Source organism: Rhinolophus ferrumequinum, chromosome 6, assembly GCF_004115265.2.
Source record: "Rhinolophus ferrumequinum isolate MPI-CBG mRhiFer1 chromosome 6, mRhiFer1_v1.p, whole genome shotgun sequence".
Lineage (NCBI taxonomy): Eukaryota > Metazoa > Chordata > Mammalia > Chiroptera > Rhinolophidae > Rhinolophus > Rhinolophus ferrumequinum.
The window spans coordinates 23,059,615-23,087,543 of NC_046289.1; the positions used below are offsets into that span (position 1 = coordinate 23,059,615).

Sequence of the window (27,929 nt, forward strand, 5' to 3'; positions counted from 1 at the left end):
AATCTCTATATGGCGGACTTGTGAATGGGGGCTGCAGGAGAAGGCAATCGGTGAGTAGGACAACACAGTCAAGAAGGGAGGCGCTGGGGGATGTACTCAAGGAGCCTCCTAGGACAAAAGACAGACAGACTCTTTTGTCCGTTCTCACTCTTTTCCTCTCACCCTTCCCTCTGTGGACTGAGGTAGGCCTTGTGGCACACACTTCTCCATTCTGCTCAAGGCTCAGCAGTGGTGTCCATTTCGATCCCAAACCCTGTACTCAAATTCAGTACTGCCCATTCTCCAATTTAGCAACATGAATGAGAGAGATTGACTTAGAAAAATTTGAACTCAGGGCCAATATGGAGACAACTTGTTATATAAGAAGCAGACAGTAGCTTAGTTAGCAGTTCAATATTCAAGAAGATAAAATCACTAAAGATTAAGGAAAAAGTTATGCCTTTCAAACTAAAAACAAGAAAAGGGATTTCGGGGGTCATGGAGAGCCTTTTCTCTATCTTGTAAAGGGAAGGAAAAACTGACACCAAAAACTGATCCCATTAGATGTCTCAGCAACACATTACAATGAGAGAATGACTCCTGGTGAGAAACAATGGTAAAGTTACATAAAGAAGACAATCCAAGAACAAAAAAGGCTGGTACTCACCAGTTGTATCTCTGCCTTCTTGTTTCAGATACCTAAGCATAGCACTCATGCTCCATTTGTTCCCATAATCCTCCACTTCTGGATCATCACAACTAAAATAGATTAATGGATCAAGGTCATATATGCAACTAGGCCCAGCTATAGAAACAAGATTTTTTACAAATAGCTTTCTTGGCCTTTTATGTCTTTAGTAGAAAAACATTCCCTTTACTGACTTCCACCTCACCCACTTTTTCCCGGTCCTTTTTGTCATCTATCCCTATTTCTTCCATTGAAATGAAAATGCATATATTTGCTTTAGAGAGGGGTATAGGAGAGAAGGCAGCAAATTCTTCCTTAATCAATTACGCATCATGAAAGAATGAAAGAAATATGTGAAAGACTATTTAAAAATTTAAGAATGGTTACAATACATTAATAGATTGAAATGTTTGGAGTACAAACCTAGCCTTTTAAGTAACTGTCACATAAGCCCACAAAACAACCCCTGATGCCATTTTCAGACCAAAACTGAGTCTGGATAGGCTAGTGAACTAACCTAGTGTAGCATCTTAATGAACTAACCAAGCACAGAACTGCTTTAGCATCCGAAGCAAGCTCCTTCCTCGTGAAGGGCTGACACAGCTTTTTAAAATACCATTTGAGGGCTGCCCCGGTGGCTCAGGCGGTTAGAGCTCCATGCTCCTAACTCCAAAGGCTGCCGGTTCGATTCCCACATGGGCCAGTGGGCTCTCAACCACAAGGTTGCCAGTTCAATTCCCGCAAGGGATGGTGGGCTCCGCCCCCTGCAACTAAGATTGAACATGGCACCTTGAGCTGAGCTGCCCAGTTGGTTGGAGCGCGTCCTCTCAACCACAAGGTTGCCAGTTTGGTTTGACTCCCGCAAGGGATGGTGGGCTGCGCCCCACGCAACTAGTAACGGCAACTGGACCTGGAGCTGAGCTGCGCCCTCCACAACTAAGACTGAAAGGACAACAACTTGACTTGGAAAAAAAGTCCTGGAAGTACACACTGTTCCCCAATAAAGTCCTGTTCCCCCTCCCCAATAAAATCTTTTAAAAAAAAAAATTCCATTTGATGTGTCGCTGAAGGGAACATGCGCCAGAGCGACAACCAGAGTGATGAAGGACGCCGTCGCCATAGCAGCAAAGTGGCAAACAGGGTGGCCTCCCAGGACTGTTGGGAAGGACTGTTGGGAGGGTCTGACACTCTGGAACTTGTGTTCTGCAGCTGCCCCCTCATTCCCTACTACCACTCACCAGCTGCATCTTTGCTCACCTTCTAAAGTGAAGGACATGGTATCTTCAACCAATTGCTAACACTGGTCACAGGACACTCAATGAAATCTACACAGCTTCGGTAACTTTGCCATCACTCCCAGATTCCTTTCTTTCTTTCTTTCCTTGGACCTTCTAGGCACCTATTTTTAGTCTGAGTAAAAAGTAACTGTTTGGGTTTCTTTTTATTTTTCCACTTTCTGGCAAAATTATCAGAATGAAAGAAAACAGAGCAGAAAGAATATTTCCACACAGCTGGGCTGGTACTCCCTTCCAGTGAATCCTTTTCTGAGATGGCCTCATTTCTTTCTTTAATTTATTCCTGAGTTTCCCCCCCCGATCATACAAGTATTTATTTTAGAAAAATTTAGGAAATATATCAAAGCTCAGAGAAGAAAACAGAAATCACCAACCTATAATCTCATCCACTATATTTAAGAGCTGTTAACAGCTTAGTACATATCTTTCTAGTTTTCTCCCCTTCCCAGCAAAAATAAACAGCTTCAGTTATCTCATATATGCAAAAAAGAAATTAAGTGCACGCAGTGTCTGGTAATCTGTGGCTCCCACGGGACGATGCACAGTGATGAACATTCTTGTCTCTAATCTTGTGTGCACATCCTTTGTTATTTCTTAAGGTTAAATTCCTAGAAATGAAATTGCTGGATCAAAGGGGTACAAATATTTTTAAAGTTTTTGATGCATTTTTGCCAAGTGCTGAAATGACCTCATTTCTTGACTTCTAAAAAGTTTCATACACCTATTAAATTCCCACCCCTAAGTCAAGTAAGGAAAGACAATGAAGAAGACAAAACTTGGGAAGGCGTAGTTTGGTAGAGAAAGGTGACACTGTAACTGGGCAAGCGCTGGAGAAGCAGCAGCAGACAAACGCCTCGAAACTGTTAAATGACTGACAGCTTTTCATAGTTCCCCTGGACATAAACACCAAGTTTTCCTCCAGGGCGACATGTTGACTTTCTACTTCCGTGACACCTGGATCTGAGACGGACCACTCTGGTTCCGGGCTCAGCTGCCGCCAATACCTGACATAGTCCCCACTCTTCTTATTCACACTGTAGTTTGTCAGGTGCATGAACTGGTTCCGAATGTTCTTCGCTCCCTGGTCATATCGCACAGTTGCAAACCTGATAGAAAGGACACAGGTTAAATGCCAGGAACAGGGTTTCAAGGAAATGCAGGCTAGAACTCAGGATCAATGAGATATTACTACAAGGAGGGTGACATCGTTAACAAATATGGAGGGCCGACTCCTATGCTACATGTTTCATACATATAATATTAGATTTAATTCAATCCTTAAAGCAATTCTCTGAAATAGGTAGTATTACATCTAATTTTTAAAAATAGGTCTCCAAACTAAAATGTGACCTAAAAAGATTAAGTAACTTGCCCCAAATCACACTAACTACAAAACCTATGTTCTTAACCACAAGATGCTACTTCTCTCATGCAGAACCTGAGACTGATAGGAAGGATGAAAGGTGAAACTACAGAGGGTGACAAAAAAATGTGTACACATTTTAAGAAAAGAAAACTCTATTAAAATTGCAATACTCAATATATACCGATAACAAAAGATGAATACAAGTTACTTTGACTTCTGCAATTACAAGAGGTGCTCAAAGTGGTTACCATCAGCGTCCAGACACTTCTGATGACAGCGAACTACTGCTTGAGCAACATTGACCAAAGTGTCCACTTGTATACATTTTCTTGGCACCCCGGTAGTTATTCACAACTTGAGAAACTGCATGTAGGATGCTGTGGCTGATGAGGCATTAGCTCGTCCACAAACACCTACTTAAGGCCTATCCAGTGACTGGTACTATGGCATTCCATGGGCAACATTAAGCAAAAAGAAACAAAGAGCAGCATCACAACAGACAGACTTGGAACTCACATCCAGAGGAATAACTGATCTACAAAGCTCATTTTTAAGAAAACCATAATGGCAGCATTAACAACAGATAGAGTTTAGGTCTGCAGAACAGCATAAATATATGAGCACAATGCAGAAGACTAATTCCTGAATTGGGAATGAAGGCAAAAGACAGAGAGATTAAACATGGAGCCCACTGAAAACAGGGCAGCAATTTGATATCCTGGGCTATTGTCAAAGGAAGACCAAAATATAAAATATACGTGCCTGTGAAGGAAGTAACCAGGGAAAGAGAAAACTTCCCAGTGACGCTCAACATCAACAAAAGGACATTCGAGTCGAATCGTTATGGTAAACATCACCCCTGTTTACATACCACTATAACCATATCACCCTGCACTAAAGTGGTTTTCCCAAAAGGCACATCCAAGTGTGTGAAAAAAAAATCCTGGAAGTCCACAAGTTTATTTTCATATAATTTACAAATTATTTACATATGCTCACTCAGACTATGAAGTCAACATGAATTTTTACCACATTAAAGGGCAGCATTTAAAATTTTTCTTTTTCTCTATTTCTTCTCACCCGCCCACCATCTCCACTCCCTAATTCCCTGTACTAGATACATGTAAGAGCTAAAGAAAGAAAAGTACAAAACAAAAACAAAAACAAAACAAAACAACTAAAATAAACAAATATGAGGCCAGGAAGAAGGATGTGGACAAAGAGAAAATGTTGACCAGGCTTGAATGGCTACGGAGCAAGAGTCTGAGGAACACTAAGCCTATATACACAGGAGGACCTCAGATTTTCCAGAAACTTCCAGTAGTTATCACCTAACTTCTAGCCATATCACTCCATGGTGATTAAACCTTGCCTATCTGTCCCAATCTTCCTTCTACAGATTTTCTTCTAGCAAGTGGGACATAGTCATTCTCTGAATTCTTGTAAAAAGCAAAGGGGGCCACGCTGGCCCCACTGAGGCTGCCTGACTCACCCAGACATGACCTCATAGAGACAAACCTCCTGCCATCTTCTCCCCCAAAAGAATAACGGAGGAGAAAGGTTATGCTTCAGAGAAAGAGGTTTTCATCTCTCCTAACTATGAGTACCTGATCTAATTTGGTCAACAACACGAAAAGACTGGCAAAAGCCTGGTGGTTAAGTGTAACCCAACACATCTGTCATTCCTATACTCCTCCTTTTGTAAATAGGCCTGCATCTCTCAAAAATAAGTTTTCTTCTTCTTAATCTTCCTTTTTGCTAGGGAATTTATATTCCAAACCCCAGTATGAACAAGATTATTAATGCCAGAGTGGGCTTCTATAGAGTGTAAGAAGCGATGAGAAGTAAAAATTAGAGAAAACAAAAACAAAAATGTAAACTCAATGAAAAAGTTACCCAAAAGAACAAAAGGGCTACATTCTTTATGTCACTTACCCTAATGGGATCCATAGAAGACCCTGCAGAGGAAAGTTGAGTGTATATGCTCATCTTTCCTTGTAACCCAGGCAATCTTACAGCTCTCACTAAAATCCATATTAAACAGACCACATTCGTCTCTGATCACTGTTTTCCAACATTTTCTTATTGTCTAGACCAGCGGTCCCATTAGTCTCAGATGTGGCACACCAATCAAGTTCTGATTAACCTATAAAGGTTATTTTTTTTACACTTGAATTACTTGCCAGTATTTAAGTATCAGACCTTCCTTCCTGCAGCTCCATGGCAGCCAGGTCCCCTGTCAGGAAGATGGTGGACAGGAAGGGAAGGCAGCCCAGAAGCAGCACAAGGGTGCTTCCGAGGACGGTAACCCAGATGGCCCCACAGGGGTCCAGGTCCACACCAGGAAGGCGTCTGAGTAGGGCAGTGACCAGGGGGTCGGGAGACGGGCTACATACAAGGGAACTGAGTAAATAAATAAACTTGTTGAAGATAATGGGAGTCAGATTTCTTATTGTTGGAGAAGAGAGACTTAAAAAAAAAAATGAAAGGGAAAAAGCTAGAATGCACCCTGTAGTTTTGAACTAAAATTGGAGGTATTAGTATGAACTCCTGCTTTTCAATATATAGATATTGAAACGTATAGATATAAACGTAGATGTAAATGTGTATGGATATAAGTGTGTACACACACACATACACATTTCTACATCTGCCCGCTGCGAGGACCTGTGAGCAGACACCTCAGAGCAATGAGCCTATCTAGCAACCGGATCTTGATTTCTAAGTACTATTCTCCATTAAAAGCAACCAGTGCTCCTTAGAGGAAACGGTTGATTCCGGGGCTGGTGCAAAGAAAGAACATGATGAGCTTGAAACATCTTGTACTCAAAGAATAACGGGAACATGTCAAAAGGACACAAAAGCCAGTCTAAAGGTGTTCCCGTTGTCCAAATCTGGGACAATCTGAGCATGAAAATAAATCATGATAGTAAAGAATTATAATCCATTAAATAAAATAGGAATCCCTGAGTCCACACTGGTATACGTGAATAAATGAACAGATACATGGGAAGGAGAGAAAACTCTTCCTTGGAGTAAAATGCTGAATAATAAAAGTAAAAGGAATGTTGGAATGAGAAAATCATTATTTGGACACCATCATAGTAATAATTCATTCAGGCAAGAAACGTCAATGGATATTAAAATTACTAGGTGAAAATGAGATGAGGAATGAGATTTTACATGGTCTCAAAGTTATCTCCTCAAAAGATACTTATTAACTACAGAGGGGAAAACAAAGTCACTTTACAGTGGAGAAATCCGGCAGACACCATCAATCAAGTGGTCAAACACCACTAAACACATAGTTCTCATGTGCTATCAAGTGTAACGCAAAAAGAACACAGCATCACTTCTGCAGCATTCCAGCCAAAAATACATAACCTGAGTGTATTCATGAGAAAATATCAGACAAACCCAAATTGAGGGACATCCTACAAAATGACTAGCCTGTAATCTTCAAAACTACTAAAGTCGTAAAAATCAAGGAAAGACTGAGGAAATATTCCAGACCGAAGGAGACTAAAGATATGACAACTAAATATAACATGTAATCCTGGACTGGATCCTTTTGTTAAAAAGGAACATTAGGACAATTGGCAAAATTTGAGTGTGGTCTCTAGATGAAAGGGAAAGGGCAGTTCTTCATACTATTTTTCCAGCTCTCCTGTAAGTTTGAAATGGTTTCAAAATTAAAAGTCTAAAAACAAACAAAGGTAAATTTCTCAAAAATTTAGATTACTTACGGTTCCCAGAGGGGAGGGGGGTTGAGGAGCTGGGTGAAAAGGTGAAGGGATTAGGAAATGCAAATTGGTAGTTATAAAACAGGCATGAAGATGTAAAGTACAGCATAGAGAATACGAGATCATGGGCTACTGTGTGCTGCCATGAGCGGCCCGTGGCCAGCGCGAGTGGCCGGCAGCCAGCGTGAGCTGTCATGAGCCGCTGTGAGCGGCCAGCCCATGACCAGTTCCCGACTGCCTCAGCGGGGAGGGGCGGGCACGCAAGGCTCATAATACCAGCGTGGGCCAGGGAGCTGTGTCCTACACAACTAGACTGAGAAACAACAGCTTGAACTGGAGTGGGAGGGTGGGGCCAGAAGAAGGGAAAAAAAGAATAGATCAGACAATTAAGTTTGCGAACTTCGAACTTCGGGGCCGCCCGGTGGCTCAGGCGGTTGGAGCTCTGTGTTCCTAACTCCGAAGGCTGCTGGTTTGATTCCCACATGGGCCAGTGGGCTCTCTACCACAAGGTTGCCGGTTCGACTCCTGCAAGAAATGGTGGACTGTGCCACCTGCAACTAGCAATGGCAACTGGACCTGGAGCTGAGCTGCGCCCTCCACAACTAATACTGAAACAACAACAACTTGAATTGGAAAAAAGTCCTGGAAGTACACATTGTTCCCCAATGAAGTCCTGCTCCCCTTCCCCAATAAAAAATCTTTAAAAAAAAAAAAAAAGTTTGCGAACTTTGTTGCACCGATGTTGCTATCCTTTTTCTGATTATCAGAGGGATTATTCATTATGAATTTGTACCAACTGGACAAACAGTTAACCAAGATTACTATTTGGAAGTGCTGAAAAGGCTGCATGAAAAAGTTAGACGACATGAACTTTTCGCCAACAATTCATGGCTCTTGCATCATGACAATGCACCAGTTCACACGGCACTGTCTGTGAGGGAGTTTTTAGCCAGTAAACAAACAACTGTATTGGAACACCCTCCTTACTCACCTGATCTGGCTCCCAATGACTTCTTTCTTTACCCGAAGATAAAGGAAATACTAAAAGGAAGACATTTTGATGACATTCAAGACATCAAGGGTAATACGACAACAGCTCTGATGGCCATTCCAGAAAGAGTTCCAAAATGGCTTTGAAGAGTGGACTAAGCGCTGGCATCGGTGCGTAGCTTCCCAAAGGGAGTACTTCAAAGATGACCATAGTGATATTCAGCAATGAGGTATGGAGCACTTTTTGTAGGATGAGTTCGCGAATTTAATTGTCAAAACTCGTAGAGTCAATAATGGTCCAACAACTATGTATAGTGCCAGGTGGTTACTAGACTAATCTGGGGGATCACTTCATAAATTATATAAATGTCTAATCACTATGCTGTACACCTGAAGCTAATATAAAATAATACTGAGTGTCAACTGTAACTGCAAAAATAAATGAATAATTTTTTTAAAAGATCTGGCTATACAACCTGTCTTAGTCCATTCACCCCTATGGCAAAATGCCGTAAACTACCTAGCTTATAAACAACAGAAATTTATTTCTCACAGTCCTGGAAGCTGGAAGGCCAAGATGAACATGCAAGGAGATAAATGGCACCTTCCTGTTCTGTTCTCACATGGTGGAAGGGGTGAGGAATCTCCCTGGGGTCTCTTTTATAAAAGGGCACTAATCACATCCAAGAGGGCTCCACCCTCGTGACCTAATATCCTCCCAAAGGCCCTACACCTCCTGATACCATCACCTGGAGGGGTAGGATTTCAACATATGAATTTGGTGGGGGGGACGCAAACATTCAGGGAAATTCAAGAATCAAGAGAAGGCTGAGACTGGGAAGGGCAGCAATGGAAAAACTACGTAGGAAAGATCAAGAACAAACGTGTCTTTAGAGACCAAGGCTAAGATCATCCACACCCTCTTGTTCCCAGTTACTATGTACGGATGCAAAAGATGGATAGTGAAGAAGGCTGGTAGGAAAAAATGGATTCATCTAAAATACAGTGTTGGAGGAGAGCTCTATGGATACCCTGGACCACCAGAAAGATGAACAGGTGGGTCCTAGAGCAAATTAAGCCTGAAACATCGCTGGAGGCAAAAATGACAAAACTGAAGCTGTCCTACTTTGGGTGCATCCTGAGCAGGCAGGTTCTTTGGAAAAGACAGCAATGCTGGGGAAATAGAAGGCAGCAGGAAAAGAGGACGACTGAACAGGAGATGGATGGACTCCATCAAAGAAGCCATAGGCATGAGGGGCTGAGCAGGGCTGTTGAGGACAGGACACTGTGGACACCACTCATTCATGGGGTCGCCAGGAGTCGGAGCCGACTCAAGGGCAGGTAACACAAACACTCAGACCACCGCACCCCCACATACCAATGACTTGCTGGCACTGGAGAGTAAATGCCACGTGGCCAACTTCTTCCTCAGTGAATGTCCTTGTGGGCATTTAGGTTTGGGACTCTTGATTTACACCTTCACATGTCAAATTTAGGTCTGAAACCTTCAACAACTTATTAGAAATAATCTAAAAGAGGTAATTCTCCAAACTGGAAACCTATTTTAGTTAATATTTTAAAGAACTATGAAGCCATAACAAAAGCCATCACTATTTTTACTCTGGAGTACTAGTTAACGAAACAGAGGTTAGAGAGATGTAGAATTATTCATCATTTAATGGTGTTTATTAATGATGTTTATTTTCAGTATGTTTTTTTCTGGTGTGAAGTGATATCTCATTGTAGTTTTTATTTGCATTTCTCTGATAATTAGTGATGTTGAGCATTTTTTCATGTCTATTGGCCATTTGTATGTCCTCTTTGGAAAAATGTCTGTTCAGGTCCTCTGCCCATTTTTTAATTGGACTGTTTGTTTTTTTGTTGTTGAGTTGTATGAGTTCCTTATATTTTTTGGATATGAGCCCCTATCGGAGGCGTTGTTTGCAAAAATCTTCTCCCATTCAGTTTGTTGCCTCTTTATTTTGTCAATGGTTTATTTTGCTTTGCAGAAGTTTTTTAGCTTGATATAGTCCCATTCATTTACTTTAGCTTTTACTTCCCTTGACTTTGGAGTCAAATTCATAAAATACTCTTTGAACCCAAGGTCCATAAGTTTAGTACCTATCTTTTCTTCTATGCGGTTTATTCTTTCAGGTCTTATGTTTAGGTCTTTGATCCATTTTGAGTTAATTTTGGTACATGGTGACAGATAGCAGTCTAGTTTCATTCTTTTGCCCGTGGCTTTCCAGTTCTCCCAGCACCATTTATTGAAGAGGCTGTCTTTTTTCCATTGTATGTTTTGGCTTCTTTGTCAAAAATTATCTGTCCATATTTATGTGGGTTTATTTCTGGGTTCTCAATTCTATTCCGTTGGTCTGTGTGTCTGTTTTTCTGCCAATACCCTACTGTTTTGATTATTGTTGCCCTGTAGTACAAGCTAAAGTCAGGAAGTGTGATACCTCCAGCATTGTTCTTTTTTCTTAGGATTGCTTTGGCTATTCAGCGTCTTTTGTGGTTCCATAAAAATCTGATGATTTTTTGTTCTATTTCTTTAAAAAAAAATGCCGTTGGGATTTTGCTGGGGATTGCATTAAATCTGTGTATTGCTTTGGGTAACATGGCTATTTTAACTATGTTGATTCTTCCAATCCATGAACACAGAATGTCTTTCCATTTCTTTGTGTCTTCTTCAATTTCTTTTAAAAATGTCTTACAGTTTTCAGTATATAGGTCTTTCACATCGTTGGTTAAGTTTATTCCTAGGTATTTTATTCTTTTTGTTGCAATCGCAAAGGAACTGTTTTTTTATTTCTTTTTCTGAGATTTCATTCTTAGTATATAGGAATGCAATGGACTTTTTGTATGTTGATATTGTAGCCGGCAACTTTACCGTATTCGTTTATTATTTCTAATAGCTTTTTGGTGGAGTCTTTAGGGTTTTCTATATATAGCATCATCTGAAAAAAGTGACAATTTAACTTCTTCATTCCCAATTTGGATGCCTTTTCTTTCTTTCTCTTGCCTGACTGCTCTGGCTAGGACTTCCAATACTATGTTGAAAAGCAGAGGTGGTAGGGGACAGCTCTGTCATGTTCCTGAATAATAGAGCAAAGGGCTTCAGTTTTTCACCATTAATTATGATATTAGTTGATAGGGTTTGTCATATGTGGCCTTTATTATGTTAAGGTATTTTCCTTCTATACCCATATTTTTAAGTGTTTTAATCATAAATGGATGTTGTATCTTGTCAAACGCTTTTTCTGTATCTATTGATATAATCATATGATTTTTGTCCTTTATTTTGTTTATGTGGTGTATCACATTGATCAATTTGTGCCCCTGGGATGAAACCTACTTGGTCGTGATGAATAATCTTTTTAATGCATTGTTGTATTCGATTTGCTAGAATTTTGTTTAGGATTTTTGCATCTGTATTCATCAGAGATATTGGTCTGTAGTTTTCTTTGTGTTATCCTTACCAGGTTTTGGTATCAGGGTAATGTTGGCCTCATAAAATGAGTTAGGGAATATTGTCTCTTCTTCAATTTTTTGGAAGAGTTTGAGTAGGATAGGTATTAGATCCTCTTTGAATGTTTGGTAGAATTCATTGGTGGAGCCATCTGGTTCCAAACTTTTGCTTTTGGTAAGGTTTTGGATGACTGATTCAATTTCCTTACTGATGATCAGTCTATTTAGATTTTCCAATTCTTCGTGATTCAGTAGTATTTTCAATATAGGTAATTTTTTTCACCACCTCTTAAGAGGAATCATCTGAAAAAAGTGACAATTTAACTTCTTCATTCCCAATTTGGATGCCTTTTCTAAAAGGTCATCTTTATTGACTAAAGATGGGAAATGTTTAAGATCCCAATTGTATTTCAGATCTTTAACTATATTATACATTGTATGACAGATTTTTTCATGAAATGTCTTAGATTTTCTACTTATAAAATAGAGGTATTGATTAAATAAATAAATAAATAATTCTCTACTGGGTACCCCAGGACCAAGTTTGCACATACTGAAATTTACATGATGAATGATGAATTAAGTCTTGCTCCCTCTTAGTGAAATCAAGATATAGGGAAAGCGCTCATGACAGAATTTCATAGCTTTGACCTTTAACCAAAAAAAAAAAAAAAAAAAAAACAAAAACAGGGTTGGGGGGGCTCTACTTTCTTTCTCAAATCTGAACCTCTGGGTACTATTTCACAGTGTAACAGTGTACTGATGAATAGAGAACTATATGCCCTTTTTTTTTTTTTTACCACTGAAATATATAGGGATTATCTTTGTACTGACAATATCTTTATTTTGACAATAAATTCTTAAATCAAAAGCTACATTTCCTTTTTGCTTTCTAATGTCTTTCAGTGAGAATCAAGGCAATGGCAATAAGTTGTTTAAAACTCTTGAGTATCTGCGTGAAGGAAGGATTTCAATATTAGACATATAGTAGGTACTTGATAAACATTAACTGAAATTGCCCGAGTCGCTTGTTCTGGGAACTTTACCAAAACAGGGAGGAAAGCACAGAATTAGTGGGATCTTCTAAACTAAACTCTCTTCTAAGAATACAAGACCATAGTGAGAGTCACAGATAGTCTAGATGTAGGACACTTAACCACCCCCTCTGATAGCTACATAGTTTCACAGACACTCACTACAAATGTTCACAGGAAAGGGGAGGCCAGCCGCGATGAGACCCTGGCTGTGGCACATGAGTTATCTTTCAGCAGGTGTAGCCATTCAGAGCCAGAAAGGCCTGAGGGATGAAGCGAGAGCACCTCAGGCAGCTCTGCCAGGAGCCACTGGGTTTCATCCTTGCCTGACCCAGAAAAATCTCATGGAAGAGAACAAGAGGCCCAAGAGCTCTCTGATCTGCTGTCAGCCAGCTGCAGTCCGGAGACTGCCAAGTGCTGCAGTGACTCGGCAGGCAGGCCCTACGGAGCCGTCTGGGAGGGGATTACCAGCCTGATCCCCTGTCTTGAGAGCCAGCAATGACTCAAACTTCACAAACAGCCAGGGCCTGCCAGGGAGGGTGACAATGAGCACTGGAGAGGGCTTTCTCCCCCTTGTTGGTGTCTCTTCCCCCTTCTTGCTGCTGTGGCAGATCCTGGACAGTGCACAGCCTGTGAGGTAATATGAATTCCTTGGCAACCAGCAAGTACCTGAATTCTTTCAAAACCACAGGAATCCAGCAGAGAAAAGGTAAATATCCCTTCGGAGCCAGTGTTAATTAGCAAGGAAGGCTACTGAAGAAGGAACTGGGGGTGGGGAGGAAGGGCAAGGCATTACAAATGCGTTGGGGTCTTTCTGAATTTCCACCGAATAATGTGGCTGAGGCAGACAAAAGTCCCTGAACGGGGACCTTCCTGGCGACCTCTCCTCCCACCTCCACATCGTGTGTGGAACTCTCCCACTTCCCTGGAGGGGCACTTTCATTTCCCCCGTGCTGGTGATACCTCTCTTAGGGTCTCTGACAACACATTTAGTTTTCAACTCAATTTTGTTTTCATTGTTTAAACTTTTTATTTTTCCTGTTGTAGTGAAAGTTTGGCTATTAGCTCCATCTCAAAAGAAGGCCCCATCAAATCATTTAGACCACATATTGGATCCACCTAAAACTGTGAAATCCAGGACAAAGTCTTTTTGGATTCCACCTCGGAGAGGAAAAAGAATCTACACCATTTTGGAAGAGAATGGCAACCCTCTCTGGAAAGGGAGTGTCCCCTGCTGGCGCAAAGTGGCAACACACACGTGAGACTCAAAGGCAGGGTGGGCCTCTGGGGCCAAATGCTCGGCCCAAATGCCAGAAAGACACTTTTTTTAAATGCCTCAATATTTTACCCACGTACAGGAAAATAATATTTTTCCTACTTCCTATGTTAATAAAACAAGAACATCTGAAATTACTAATCTGGAGAAACTATTTAGGATCTTTTTCTTTAGTAAATTAAAGAAAGTAAAAAATTTACACAAAATACCCCTCACAAACTGTCTTAAGAAATGAACTTACTCATTCTGTCACCTAAGTAAGCATTCATCTGAAGCCCCAAACAGAAGTGATACGGGATAAGACCACTCATTTTTAAAGAAGGAAACCAATTATATTGCTGCCAGTTCTGTCTCACAGCGAAGATTATGGTTTTCCTTATTGAGCCTCGAAGTAAAATAGCCTAGTGAGCTCACCTCAAACTGATTATCTTCAGCAATGTCTACATAAAACACACGTGACCCCAGATTACTAGAGGCTGCAACTCTGGAGATGCTATAGACTCCCGCTGAATGTAATGACACAGGCGAACAGATCCTGTGGATTAAACAGCAGCAGACGAATGCCAAGATACACAGTGAGTTAAGGCCCAGGAACACAGGCGCATGGAAGTTACTGTACAGAGCCCAGTGCCCTCGCAGGACTCGGCTAACAGCCTGTCGTCAGGTACCGTCCTGTTATAAAGCTTTTCTGTTTACCTATACTTATAGATAAACTGAGCCAAAGCCCTGAAAATTCCTATTTCTCGGTTCAATTTGATCTGAGTTTTTAAAAAAGCTGTTTCCCAAATCATTTTGTGTATATACTGGGCGGTGCCAAAAAAATGTATACAAGTGGACACTTTGGTCAGCGTTGCTCAAGCAGTAGTTTGCAGTCATCAGAAGTGTCTGGATGCTGACGGTAACCACTTTGAGCACCTCTTGTAATTGCAGAAGTCAAATGTGACTTGTGTTCATCTTTTGTTAGCAGTATATATAATGACTATTACAATGTTAATCATTTTTTCCTTTCTTAAAATGTGTACAGATTTTTTTTGGGGACCCTCTGTATATATACATATATGTACATACACACACACACACACACTCACTCAGTTTCTGCTAGAGGCAAGAGAAGAAAGTCTCTGACTTCAGACACACACCCAGTAACCAAAGCACTTGCATATCGGTAGTATAATAAATGTTGGTATTGCTCTCATTTTGTATCTGAACCATTTAGGTCTTAAAACTATGCCACATTTTATTAGAGCGGGCTATTAATTTTGTGGGTGAAATGTCCTTGGAATAATATGCAAAACATGATATCCTTGAGAAATCGTCAGTGTAACCTTGAAATCTTTTCTCTAGTCCAGAAGTCCAGTTTGTGGCAGGACATAATCATTCCTGAGAAGGGCACGGGAGACAAGCTGGGATGGGGATGAGTGGAGGATGGAGAAGCTCATGAGACACAAGACGGAAAGCTCAGCTACCTCAAATTACAAAGTGGAAAATGCTCAGTACCTTATACACCGAATAGAAGGGGTATATTACGCCTTTTTGTTCTAGATGATATGGGGACTTGGCTTTTAAACCTATACTTCAAAGTATGAAACCCCATGTGTCTACAAACACAACAGAAAACTTCTTTCCTATGAATCTGATTAGAGCTAGTAGTCAGTTTGTGCTCAGGGGCCTAGTTCAGCCCTTCACCTAAAAACTGAGCAATGTTTCAGTTTTCCCCTCCTCAATTTTGAGGAAAGAGTACAGATAGGGAATATATAGAATAGAGTCACTTTAACCAAGCTGCTAAAATTATTAACATTATGCAGGTTGAGGCATGAGGAATAACTCTATTATTCTAACTAGCCCGGGAACTTACACTTTTTTAACTTTCCAGTCCTGCATCAATGCCTGGATATACATCTGGACATAGACCAGACCTCCAGATAACCCTGTGATTACCCCTCTGAAGGATTCATGTATCTAGACCACTTGACATCCATTATCCAGACCTCTGGATGTGACCAGACCTCCTGGCGTCCATCTTCCAGACCACCTGGCATCTATCATCCAGGCCACCTGACATCTGACTGATAACCATCCTGGACCAATCCTAGGACTAAGAATGCAGGACTGATAATTCTCAAGAGTATACCTTTTACTATAAAACTCGTAACTTTTCTTCCCTCTTTGGAACACTGCTGAGTTTTTGCCTAGCTGTGTTCCTCGTTTGCAAACTCTAAGACCCTTGAGTAAATCTTCACCATTTATTTCTAGCCAAAGCCTCTCGACTCTTCTTGAGTCCACTGGACAACTGTCAAGGAACAAGTGGCCAGAACTACAGAGCTTCAGTAGCCTCCACTGTTCTTAGGGCTCAAACTCATAAATCTTAGTTAAGAATATGACAGGGCTTACAAATGCTGTCGCTGACACCTAGAGGTGAAAGGAAGAAATGCCTCAACCAGTTAGAATCTGGTTAGCTGGGTCTCACCCTAATTCTAGTCATAGGATACATTAAAAAATTTGAGTATGTGAAATAATTAAAATACCGTTCTAAGATAACAATTGTCAGAGTACAATATGTGTCAAAGCACCTATAGTTAAATAGGTAGCCTTGTTTGGACCACTGTATTTCCCATCTTCAAAGCGCATTTTCTAAAATAAACACATACAGACCATGCTTTTTTGTTTGTCATGACTGCTCACACAGATGCAATCCACCTCCTGATCTGCTATGTTCTGTAAGGCCACTATATATAAAAGGAACTTCAGGACAAGATAGTTGCTATTTATATTAATTTTGTGGGGGAAAAGAACACAAGCATAGCAAATTTATGTATTAGTTTCAAACAATTTAAAGGGTCTATGAAGACACTACCACCTGTAAAATTCTACAGATATGGGAAACAAAACTTCAAATTATTATAATTTGAACTTGTGCTCGCTTCGGCAGCACATATACTAAAATTATAATTTGAACTTAATGTTGTAAGTAAGTCACATTATCACAGAACCTAAAAAGTGCCTCAAGAAAAACAGAATAATGTATACACAACCACTGTAAAGTAGATTACCTGCAGGTAAAAAAAGAAAAAGGAGCTAATGCCACCTAAATACAAGAGGACATGAAACAGCTCAGGCCCTGAGCTCTGGAGTCACACATCCATGAGTTGAAACTCCTGCTCCACTACCAACCCGCTGGGAGATCTCAGAAAAGTGACTTCAAGTTCCCTCAGCTCTCTAAGCCTCCATTTCTTCAACTGCAAAAAGCATCACCTATGAGATTGTTGTGAGCATTAAAATAAATGTCTGGTATATAACAGATAAATAAATGTGGGATTTTTTTCATTATTTCTAGATCAACTGTGAAGAACAATGACAAATTATCTTAACCCTAAGGTCTTCTTAATAATTGCCATTGCATGAAAATACGATGTGACCCTGGATCCCTGATGGGAAAGGTGTATGTTTACTACACGTTTGTTCATGTACACGGATATGCAAGTGAGGCTGTAAAGTAATGATTTCTGTCCCCTGAAGCCCACTCAATTTTCCTGAGTTGAACGTAACAGAAAGGAAAAGCCTGATCTTAATACACTCTTTCATGGGTCTAATAAACAAGCCCCCCAGCCCCCATGTGTCTCTTACCTGGCCAATCCTTCCTCATAGAGATAGATGACAAGAGGGTCATAGGAAGTCACAAGCACGTAGAGGCGCACGTCGAATTTGAAATCTAGAAACAAAATATGAATTCACAGGTAGAAACTGGGTTCGTTTGTTTTCTATTATAGACTAAACAGGACAATGTAACAGACATGAAAGAAAGAACAGCCTTGCACTCCCCACAAAACATACACTGCCCACACACCTTGCCTTTGGAGGATAAGTAATAGCCACACATTTCAAACACACATATAAAATGAGAGAATGTATAAGTGGGCACTGTACAGTTTTCATACATACTTGTTACTATAGACCCTATAAAGCACTTTCTTTTTTAATCTCATTTCATCTTCAAAATGATCCCAGGAGATAGGGAAGGAACCAGCGTCATCGCTAAAGCCAGTTTCCACGAATTTCATATCAGCTTAATAAAGATTTACTAAAGCAGACTATGACAATGTTAAAAAAAATTTAGCAACAACCAGCCCAGTCCAGTGAAGGGTCAAATCACAACTCACCGTCGATGAGGAGGGGGTTGCTGATGTACCGGGAGACCAGGGTGTTCTCCTCCAGGGAAATCTGGTTTGGCTATTGAGTCAAGACAGAGAACGGAAGTACTCCAGAAATGCCAAGGAACCCGAACTTACTTACAATAAAGGAGCAAAGTTGTTAATCTTGGAGAAACGATAATGTAGAAAACTAAAACTCAAAGTTTTCCTCCAAGCTACACATATATGTATCAATTGGCCACATAGCACACCACTTCCATAAACACCGTAGGTATCCAATTACAGTAGGGGAAAAACATAAATTTATACAGCATCTCTCACATAATAAATAAAGCCTAAACAGCCTTAAAGATTTATATACATGATATTAAATAGTTATATGCTAAGAAAATGAAAGCTACTTAAAAAATAAATAAAACCTTGCTTTCTCTCAGATGTAAAGTAGCAAGCAAATTTTAAAATACTACCATTATTCTTAAAGGAAAGCTTTCCTCAAGTTGCTTAGAGAACTTAGATCCTTCCCCTGTGAAATGGAATGGATGTTTCATTGATGCTCTCAATGGTACCTGCTATGCCACTGTATGGAAAGGCCGAACCAGATTTTTTAAAAATTTTTTCAATGAAAAAGGAGTGGTTTTTACAATACATAATTACGAGTATTGTTGGATCCTGTATAAGGCACAGGGGAGACAGTGGTGAAGATGACAGATATAAATCCCTGCCCTCACAGAGCTTAATCCCTACTCCCAAAGAGTTCAGTATTAAGGTAGAGGGACAGCAAATTATATAATTTAAAAGAATACAAAGCAGCATATCTGCAAGTACAAGATGAAAGGTCGCAAAGTAAAAGAGCAAACCAGTTAAGTGGGATCAGTCAGGAAAGGCTTGTCCTGGAAGATGGAAGAGTAGGTGCAGAAGTGAATGTTAAACATAGGGTGGAAAGGAAAGGAGGCCATCATGGGAAGACGGCATGCACAAAGCCCAGCACAACAGAGACTGGGCAGATTTCATAGGCCTGGGGCTAAAAGACTGAATTAGGAAATAATGAAAGGTATAGTTAGACAATTAGGAGGGAGGGACCCCAATGGTAAAGGGATTTGAACCCCTGGCAAGGGAGTTTAGGTTGAACATGGTGGGAAGCAGGAAATTATCGTGGATTCTTAATTAAGTAAATAGTAATATTAAAATATCTGGAACAGAACAACTCTGTGTGAGATTAGATTAAGACAGAGAAGTCAACTGGAAGTCACCACAATCCATGTAAGACTCCAAAAGGGAAGTGGCTATAATAATAAGTGTGATGATAATAGCTACAGTAGCATAGACAGGAATAATAATTAACATTTGGATCAAAAAATAAAACTTAATAAATGTATTGAACATTTGCAATGCGTTGTTCTAATTCTTCACAAGTACTATTTCGTTTAATCCTCACCCAAATCCATGAGGTAGGCATATCACCATCTAAATACTAGACATGAGGAAAGCCAGAGAGGGTTAGGAACCTGCTCAAAGTCACACAGCGACTAAGTAATAGAGCAGCATTTGAACCCAGGCAATCTGACTCAGAGACTTCGCTTTGAAGCACTATTAGCATCTTCACCCAAAGTTCTGAACTAAAAATCATTATCCCCCAAATTCAAAAGTTTGTCTTTATAGTAATGCATTTGCTATCCCAAACATTACAGTTACCGTCACATATGGATAATTTTGTGACCCATAACATTATACACAACCCGGATGAGCAACTCCAGCTCATTTCCCACTGCTGCTATCTCAAACTTGGAGCACAACTTCCACACCCCTTCTCTATGCATCATATGAACACGATGACATCAGTACTGATTCATACCAATGGACTCAGCCACCCACACCACTTCCTGACTCCCTTAATTTGTTGATCAGTTTCTCACAAGTACTATCTCCATTCTGAGTCAGCTTAGTGAGGATTGATGCAATCACACTACAAAGCAGTAAGCTGCAGGCTATGTTCCAAACCTAAAATTAAACAACTGCAGCTCTCTTCCTGCTGAATACGACTTATGGGCTACAATAGATCCATGACTACACGACTTTCCTGAAGACGCTGGTAACGGGCTTCCCTCCATGACACATCTAATGTCCGTGGTCATTTCCTCTTTCCTTCTGCAGCACACACATCTGTCCTTTGAGTTATGCATAACATAATCTCTTACACGATTCAGGGAACTTTAATGTTTTTCAACGGTCTGTACTTCTCATTTTTCTCTGCATTAGGAATTTAGTTGTAAGCTCATAGAAGAATAGTTTGGGTATAGTTCCTTTGTACATTGTTATATATTGATAAGAAACTAATAAAAGTTTTTGATATCTTCAAGCCTGTTTCCTTTTCATATTTAACTCATTTTATATGATTTCTATTCCAAGCTCAAACTGCCCTCCAAAGTATGTGAACCTGGATTATTGAGAAAGTTGGAAATATATCTATTTTTCTAACTGGACTGTACGAGTAAAGCTCATAGTATCAGTTAAGTTATTGTAAGACAGAATGGTACAGGGGTTAAGAGCTTAGGCTCTGGAATCAGCGAGACCCGAATTACAATCTTGACTCTGCCACTTACTAAGGAAATAACAGTAATTACCTCATAGGGTTCTTCTAAAGGCTAAATAAGATTATATTTGGAAGGCACAGTGGTAGGCACATAGTAAATCCTCAAGAAATATTAGTTGTCATTATTACTGCAAACTCAATAGGATCTATGTGGTTCCAATTACGAAGTTCTGTAACTCAGCAGTATTCATCACAGCATGCTCTGCGCCATTCTACTCGGAGCAGGGCACTGAGTTCTAATATGCCTAAGAATGAGGAGAGAGTCCCTGTTCCTCAAAAGGTCTCAAGGAGTGGCAGAGCCTGGCACACAGCTGGGACTCCCTAAGTATTTGCTGAACGCTTAGAAAAAAGAGAGCACATAAGATGACAACATATAAGCAACCAGAAACAAGAAAGCTATACAAAATTATATTCACAAATATAGGAGTGAATAGAGTGACTTAAAATCCCACGGAAAATATGAATATTGTATTTACCATGGATAATGTGTCAGACAAGCAAGGATGACTAAATACGACTTCTATAATCAAATTCATACCCTAATCGGAAAACACCAGATCTTTCCCCTCCTGTATTTGAATAAACTAAATTGGGAAAATATGGCATTCAGTAACGGTTACTGAAGGAGCTGGATCAAACACGACTCTGTTCCTTTATGATGTATTTCTAGAGTTAAAGAGCACATTAGTGAGAGACTACGTTAGCCAATCGGCAAGATGCTTCCATCTGTAAGAACTCACACTTCTCTTCAGTATTACATGAAAGTATTGCTTTTTCTATCCTTTATCCTGTTCTCGTAATGGTAAAAGTTGCTATTTGCAGATATTTTCCAAAAGGTTATAACTATTATTGGGAATGTTTAATAGGAGGCCCTCTCACTGCAGCAGGAAGACAGGGAAAGATGTTTTCGTGTGGCCCTCACACCTAACTCTGTCCCCCCTCACCCCCACTCTGGTCCTCACAACACCCCTCACCCACTCCTGTTAGTTCTGATCACAGACCTTCGCCTGAGCATTCCCTCCCCCTACCTCTCAAATCTAAAAGGAAAGCAGGCAGCAGCCTTGGAAAGAGTTACTTCATCCAGTTGGCTAATGGGTCACATATTCCATGGGAAAGGATCCAGGTATGGAAAAGAGGGAATGGTTAGGCCTTGTGTGTAAGGAGAGAGAGAAGAGTATTATTAACTACATGGTTTGTAGGTCTGGGTAAAAGGTGATAAAATTCCAGTTTTAGAGTGAAATGGGAATATTTTCCCATTATGTCCACATGTTGCCAGCTCCCCTGGTGCCTGCTGGCATCTTCCCAGGCTTCTGTCTGGCACCTCCACCAAATACCTCAAAGAATCAGACTCATTCCAAAGCTTCTATGAGGGGAAGGGGGACCAAGGGTCCAGCCAAGTGCTTTGATCTATGCAGGGGGTCTCCAGGGATTCAGCCCAGGGAGAGGTGGGAGGGAGTAAGAGGGCCTGCCAAATGCATTCTCTCAAGACTTGTCACCCCCTTTATGAGACTCAGCATCCAGGGAAGAGTCAGGGCACGGGGTTCTCAGCCCCACCGAGGAAAGTTTAACTTTTCTATTCTTTATGATGTTGGTTTTAAAATAACAAATCACTAGGGCAAAAGAGCATTCCAAAAGAAAAAAGTCCCAGATGAGCTGGGAATAGGTCCTATTCTTTTTGACTCATGTCTAAGAAAATAAAAAGCAAACTTGTACCACAGTTGACTTTCAATAGCAATTCCATTTGGCAGCTAAAACCCAAACCCAAACCCAAACTAGTACCGTCCATGAGATTCAAACAACACTGGAGCTCCTGGCATGGAGCTGAAGGAAAAGCTGTCGGACAGGAGCCTGCATGCCAAGGTCAGAAAAGAGACAAGGAAAGAGAGATCCAAGGCATCTGACCAGGGCCTTCTGTCTCAAGAGACCCAGGGTGAAAGGCTCCAGAGTGACCCAGGATCAGGTAATAGGACTTGTAGCCTGGGCCTGCAGCTGTAGTAGTTGCTATAGCAGAACCAGATCCTATACGAGGTTGGATAATTAAGTTCGTGAACTCACCCTAGAAAAAGTGCTACATACTTCACTGCTGAGTATCACTACAGTCACCTTTGAAGTACTCCCCTTGGGAAGCTATGCACTGATGCCAGCGCCTAGTCCACCTTCAAAGCAATTTTGGAACTCTTTTTCTGGAATGGCCGTCAGAGCTGTCATCGTATTACCCTTGATGTCCTGAATGTCATCAAAATGTCTTCCTTTCAATGTTTCCTTTATCTTCGGGTAAAGAAAGAAGTCATTGGGGGCCAAATCAGGTGAATAGGGAGGGTGTTCCAACACAGTTATTTGTTTACTGGCTCAAAACTTCCTCATAGACAGTGCCGTGTGAGCTGGTGCATTGTCGTGATACAAGAGCCATGAATTTTTGGAGAAAAGTTCAGGATGTTTTCGTCTTTTTCATGCAGCCTTTTCAGCACTTCCAAGTAGTAAACTTGGTTAACTACTTGTCCAATAGGTACAGATTCATAATGAATAATCCCTCTGATATCAAAAAAGGTTAGCAACATCATTTTGACTCTTGATTTGGACTGAGGAACTTTTTTGGTCGTGGAGAATTGGCTGACTTCCACTGTGCACTTTGACGCTTTGTTTCAGGGTCATATTGGTACACCCATGTTTCATCACCAGTGATTACACGAACCAAAACATCGTCTTGCTTCTCCAAAAGGTCTTGGCAAACTTGGACTCTCCTTTCTTTTGTTCATCAGTGAGCTCCTTCGGGACCATTTTTGCACACACCTTTCTCATGCCAAGATTTTCAGTTAAGATTTTCCTAACTGTTTTTCTATCAATGTTTACTTGATCTGCTATACTTCTCACAGTCAGCCGACGATTTTGACACACAATTCAACGTAGTTTTGCAATGTTTTCATCAGTTCTGCTCGTTACTGGCAGCCCTGACTGCTCTTCATCAGTGACGCGTTCTCTCCCCTCAGAAAAACGTTTAATCCATTTGTACACTGCCATTTTCTTCATGGCATTATCCCCATAAACTTGGACTAACATGTCCCTGATTTCACTTCCTCTCTTGCCAAGTTTAACAAGAAATTTAATATTTTCTCGTTGCTCTAATTCAAGCTCAGACATTCTCACGACGGCACACAAAAACATGCAACAACAATAACGAACGCCACTCAGCAAGACACCGCCACACGTTGACACGAACACAGCTGAGACACTGATATACCAAGGCTATGAAACCTTACCAAGCTGTTTGTACAGTGCCGCCAATGGAAGCGCACAGTGGCAAGTTCACGAAGTTAATTTGAAGGCCTCGTATGTCTTCAGCACAAAAGATATGGCCATCTTCTTTATAATACAGTTTTTAGTCCAGACTGAATTTAAGGATTTTCCAAAGTGAAGACCCCTCAGAAAGTTGTTAATAGCTTCTGCACATGTAGGAAATAGCTCAGACAGACCATGTGAAAAGAGAAGAGGGGGACTTAAGATGGAGTCCTGACCATACATACAACATACCTACCTCTCTCCCTCTGCCCTTTCAGAGTCCCACTGGAAGGACAGAGAAGATATTTGTAAAAGAATGAAATGATAACAAGGCTCGAAAGCAGTTAAAGAAGCCAACCACAGACCAAAAGGATCGAAAGCAGATAGGAATAGGTTGAGAAAACAGAGCAGAGGAAGCCCCTGCCCAGAATATCAGAGGTGAGAGTGATCTTCCAAGGAGGCCTCTGAGAAATGCCAAGCTGGTAGTGAATGCACATGAGGAGCAGGAGTGGGCCAAGGAACAAGCATCAGGCTGATAATTACCACACAGCATTTGGAGCAGTGAGGCCAGGGGGCCTTGCCCGACACCCAGAGCTCTGCCCTCAGGATAAAAACCTAAGGATGACCCTGGGGAGGACATCTTGTGTGAGTGCAGGGATCTGAAACAAGGTTGGAACTTGAGGCCACTCTATCCCTCAACAGACACAACAGAGAAAAGAGAGGAAAGGTGGCACTGCCCAAAAGAGAAATCACCCAAATCTCCCTCTGGCTCCACGATAAGGCCTGCCCTATTTTGGCAAGGGGGAAGGAAGAGGCATACTCCTCACCCACATCCACTAAGGTGCAGCCCGACAGTCACAACATGCTTTGTCCTGGCACAGATCTCACGGCCAGCCTCCCGTCCAGGCAGAAGCTAGCAGGGAATCCATACCACACAACAGTAGGAGAAACCCAGGTCAGCGGTCAATTTCAATCAGTCTAGTCTTTTGTTCATAAATGTGACTCCATACACATAAGGTCACTGACGTTGAGAAATCCCAACAGCAGGAAAAATGACCACTCCAAGAGAAGTTACCAAACAAAAGAGAACTTTAAAAGACTTTCAGCTGGTATCCTCAGAAAGACCAGGAGACAAATTGCATCCATTAAGCAATAATAGGCTACTACCAAAAACAAACAAACAAATAAAGCAAATGGGAAAATAAGAATTTCTGGAAACTATGACAGCCAACATAGGAATACAATAGATGGAATGAATAATAAAATGAATAGAGTTCAAACTGGTGATCCAGAAGACAAAGATGGGGAAAAAGAATGTAAAACGAGAGAGAAAAGTTGACATGAAGGAAAGACCCAGAATGCCTCAGAAAGGAATTCGAGAAGCAGAAACGAAGACCAAAAATATGGACAATTTTCTCTGAACTAAAGAAAAACACTAGCTTCCACAGTGAAAGGGCCGACCAAATGTCTAGGAGAAATGAAAAAAGACCTAGGCTGAAATATTGGTTAAATTTCAGAATTCCAATGCTGTAAAGTTTCTACTGAGTTTAAACTTTTTACTCAACTTATAAAGCAAAGAAATTGAAGGGAATGTAAATGTTATAAACCTTTAAAATATAAAAATAATAAAAAGTAATCAAACTCAGAGATGGAATTTGGAAAAGAGGGAGGATAGGAGGTGATGTGAGCGTATAAATATCAAACTGGGAATTAACAAACAATGTAAAGTTGAGAAAAGAAACATAAATCAACTATATTAGGTTACTACTGCATTTCCCTGAAAAAAAGACCTAGCTGGACCATTAGCTCTAATGTGTCTTTTGGAGCAAAAATTAATATAAGACCCAGTCTTATATAATATAATATAATATAATATAATATAATATAATATAATATAATATAATACATATCAGGTCTTATATAACATTATGTTATATTATAACATTATATTATATATAATTACATAATATTATATTATATTATATTATACCCGGGATTATATTATATTATATTATATTATATTATATTATTATTATATTATATTATATTATACCGGGTCTTATATTAAAATAATACCAGGTCTTATATTAATTTTTGCTCCAAAAGATGCATTAGAGCTGATGGTCCAGCTAGGTCTTATTTTTGGGGAAACACAGTAACTACTGTTGAAAGTCTAGGGAATAAGACTGGGGTTGGGATTTGATTTCATTTATTCTGTATACGTACTCAACTTCAAAACAACTTTTAATGAGGATTTTGCAAAGAATCAAGATACTGATGACTTGAAAAAAGAGGAGGATGAGCAGGAGGCAGCCTGGGAGGGAGGGAGGAGCAGCGAGGATGCCACAGCAAACTAAAGTTAGTTTCCTTGATGGCTTTGAGGACAGAAACCCACAGTTTTGCTCACAATAAAAACTAAATATACATGCTACCCATTGATGCTTCATGCTAAGGAATTACTAACATGACAGTATGCTGAAAGCACAAATGGTACCTCTTCTCTGCTGACACTGAAGGCTGTCCTCCCCCAAAATTTGGTCAAGGAACTTCTCAGCCATAGAGGAACTGTCGTCATGGAAGGAGGTTACTGCCAGTAGACAACTCATACCCACCCTCAACTCATACTTCTGAATGCAGATTTCAGAAGGGAACACCTGCGCTTAACGAAAGGGCACGGTACTAGCAGCGAGGATAAGGGGTGAAACACGGAAGAACAAAAAGGTGGGAGGTTGCCATGTGCTGGATACTTACATTGTTGATCAGGTAGACACCCCGCCCCCTAGAAGAGGCCACTGGTTTTACTATCCAAGGTCCCCGATCCTTTGAATATGAATCTGCTCAAAATATTGGGAGATAAAAAGGGGGAGAGACAAAGAGAAAGAAGGGACATGAGTTTATCAACTTAAATTAACAATGGCTATTTACTCAGGTACCCAAAGAATTTTCCAAATTTCTAAGTGGAGGGCAGCAGCTCAAGTAATCTGTATTTTTGGACTAGCCTTAAAAATTAAAACAAAAACAGAGACAGAAGAGAGACAGAGGGAGGGAGGGTGGGAAGGAGGAGGAGGGGGAAGAGACAAAAAAAAAAAAGAGGGAGGAGAAAGAGAAGGAAGAGACAGCAAAATGACAGCAAATACTACCTAATATATTTCTGCCCCCATTTCCCCTCTTGAATGAGACAATGAAAACAAAGTAAGACAAATATCTGGCTGTTAGCCTATCAGTCACAAACAACCTTCATGAATCTTCGAGGTTCCTCCGTTAACTAAAGGACCTCCAGAGGCTCATACTGCAGTGACAATGTGTCAAATGCCAGACCTCCTAATATGGTCACTTTCCTTAAGCAATTTCTCTGAGCTTATAGGAAAAAAATCATCTAATATCAAACAATGTGCAAGTGAAGAGGAAAAACAATAATTTACAAGTGAGTAAAAGGTGCCCTTGACTTGTTCCTTTCCCAGGTTCAGGTTTACACCTTAAATACCTTTGGATCATGGGAAGAGAAACCACACTGACTCCCAGAGGCTTGCCGATGGCTCTGCCTTCCACTTAGGGAAGGTCAGAGGACCCCGGAGAGAAGCAGGAACAAAGGACTCTCCCGCTGGTATGAGCCCAACTGTCTTTTCAACGGTTCCCGACAGGCTCTTGATGTGGTCAGTGCCACAGACCATTTCACCAAGAGGAGAAAAAGAAGGTCTCCTTGTCCATTCTCCCCTATATTCTGCTTTTTCCCTTGATGCAACCTAACAATCAGGAAAACTGAAATCGCCAGCCAGAATTTAAAACGCTATCAGCAATTCCACTTCTAGAAATGTATCCCCTGGTTCTACTCACACATGTGTGAAATGCTGTATGTACAAGATTATTCAATGCTGTGTAATAATATCAAAAGCTGTCCGCTATATTACATCTGTGTGAGGGGCCAACAAACTTTTTTGTAAAAACCCAGATAATAAATAGTTGAGGCTTTGCAGGCCATGTGGTCTCTGTTGCAACTATTCACCTCTGCCATTATAGCTCCAAAGCAGCTATAAACAGTGTAAACAAAGGGGCAGGCTGTGTTCCAATAAAACTTC

At 40.6% G+C, this 27,929-nt stretch overlaps 1 protein-coding gene across 12 annotated transcripts in view; it reads right to left on the reverse strand.

Annotated features, from left to right (window-relative positions):
- TTLL5 (tubulin tyrosine ligase like 5) overlaps window positions 1-27,929 on the reverse strand; it is a 240,282-nt gene that overhangs the window by 187,455 nt on the left and 24,898 nt on the right. For all 12 annotated transcript variants that reach the window (XM_033107454.1, XM_033107463.1, XM_033107453.1 and 9 more), the window contains exons 7-11: window positions 26,605-26,687; window positions 17,997-18,066; window positions 17,464-17,548; window positions 2,967-3,068; window positions 647-738 (exon numbers count right to left, since the gene is read on the reverse strand). In XM_033107454.1, the coding sequence (XP_032963345.1) occupies window positions 647-738; window positions 2,967-3,068; window positions 17,464-17,548; window positions 17,997-18,066; window positions 26,605-26,687 (432 nt within the window). The remainder of the gene's footprint in view (window positions 1-646; window positions 739-2,966; window positions 3,069-17,463; window positions 17,549-17,996; window positions 18,067-26,604; window positions 26,688-27,929) is intronic.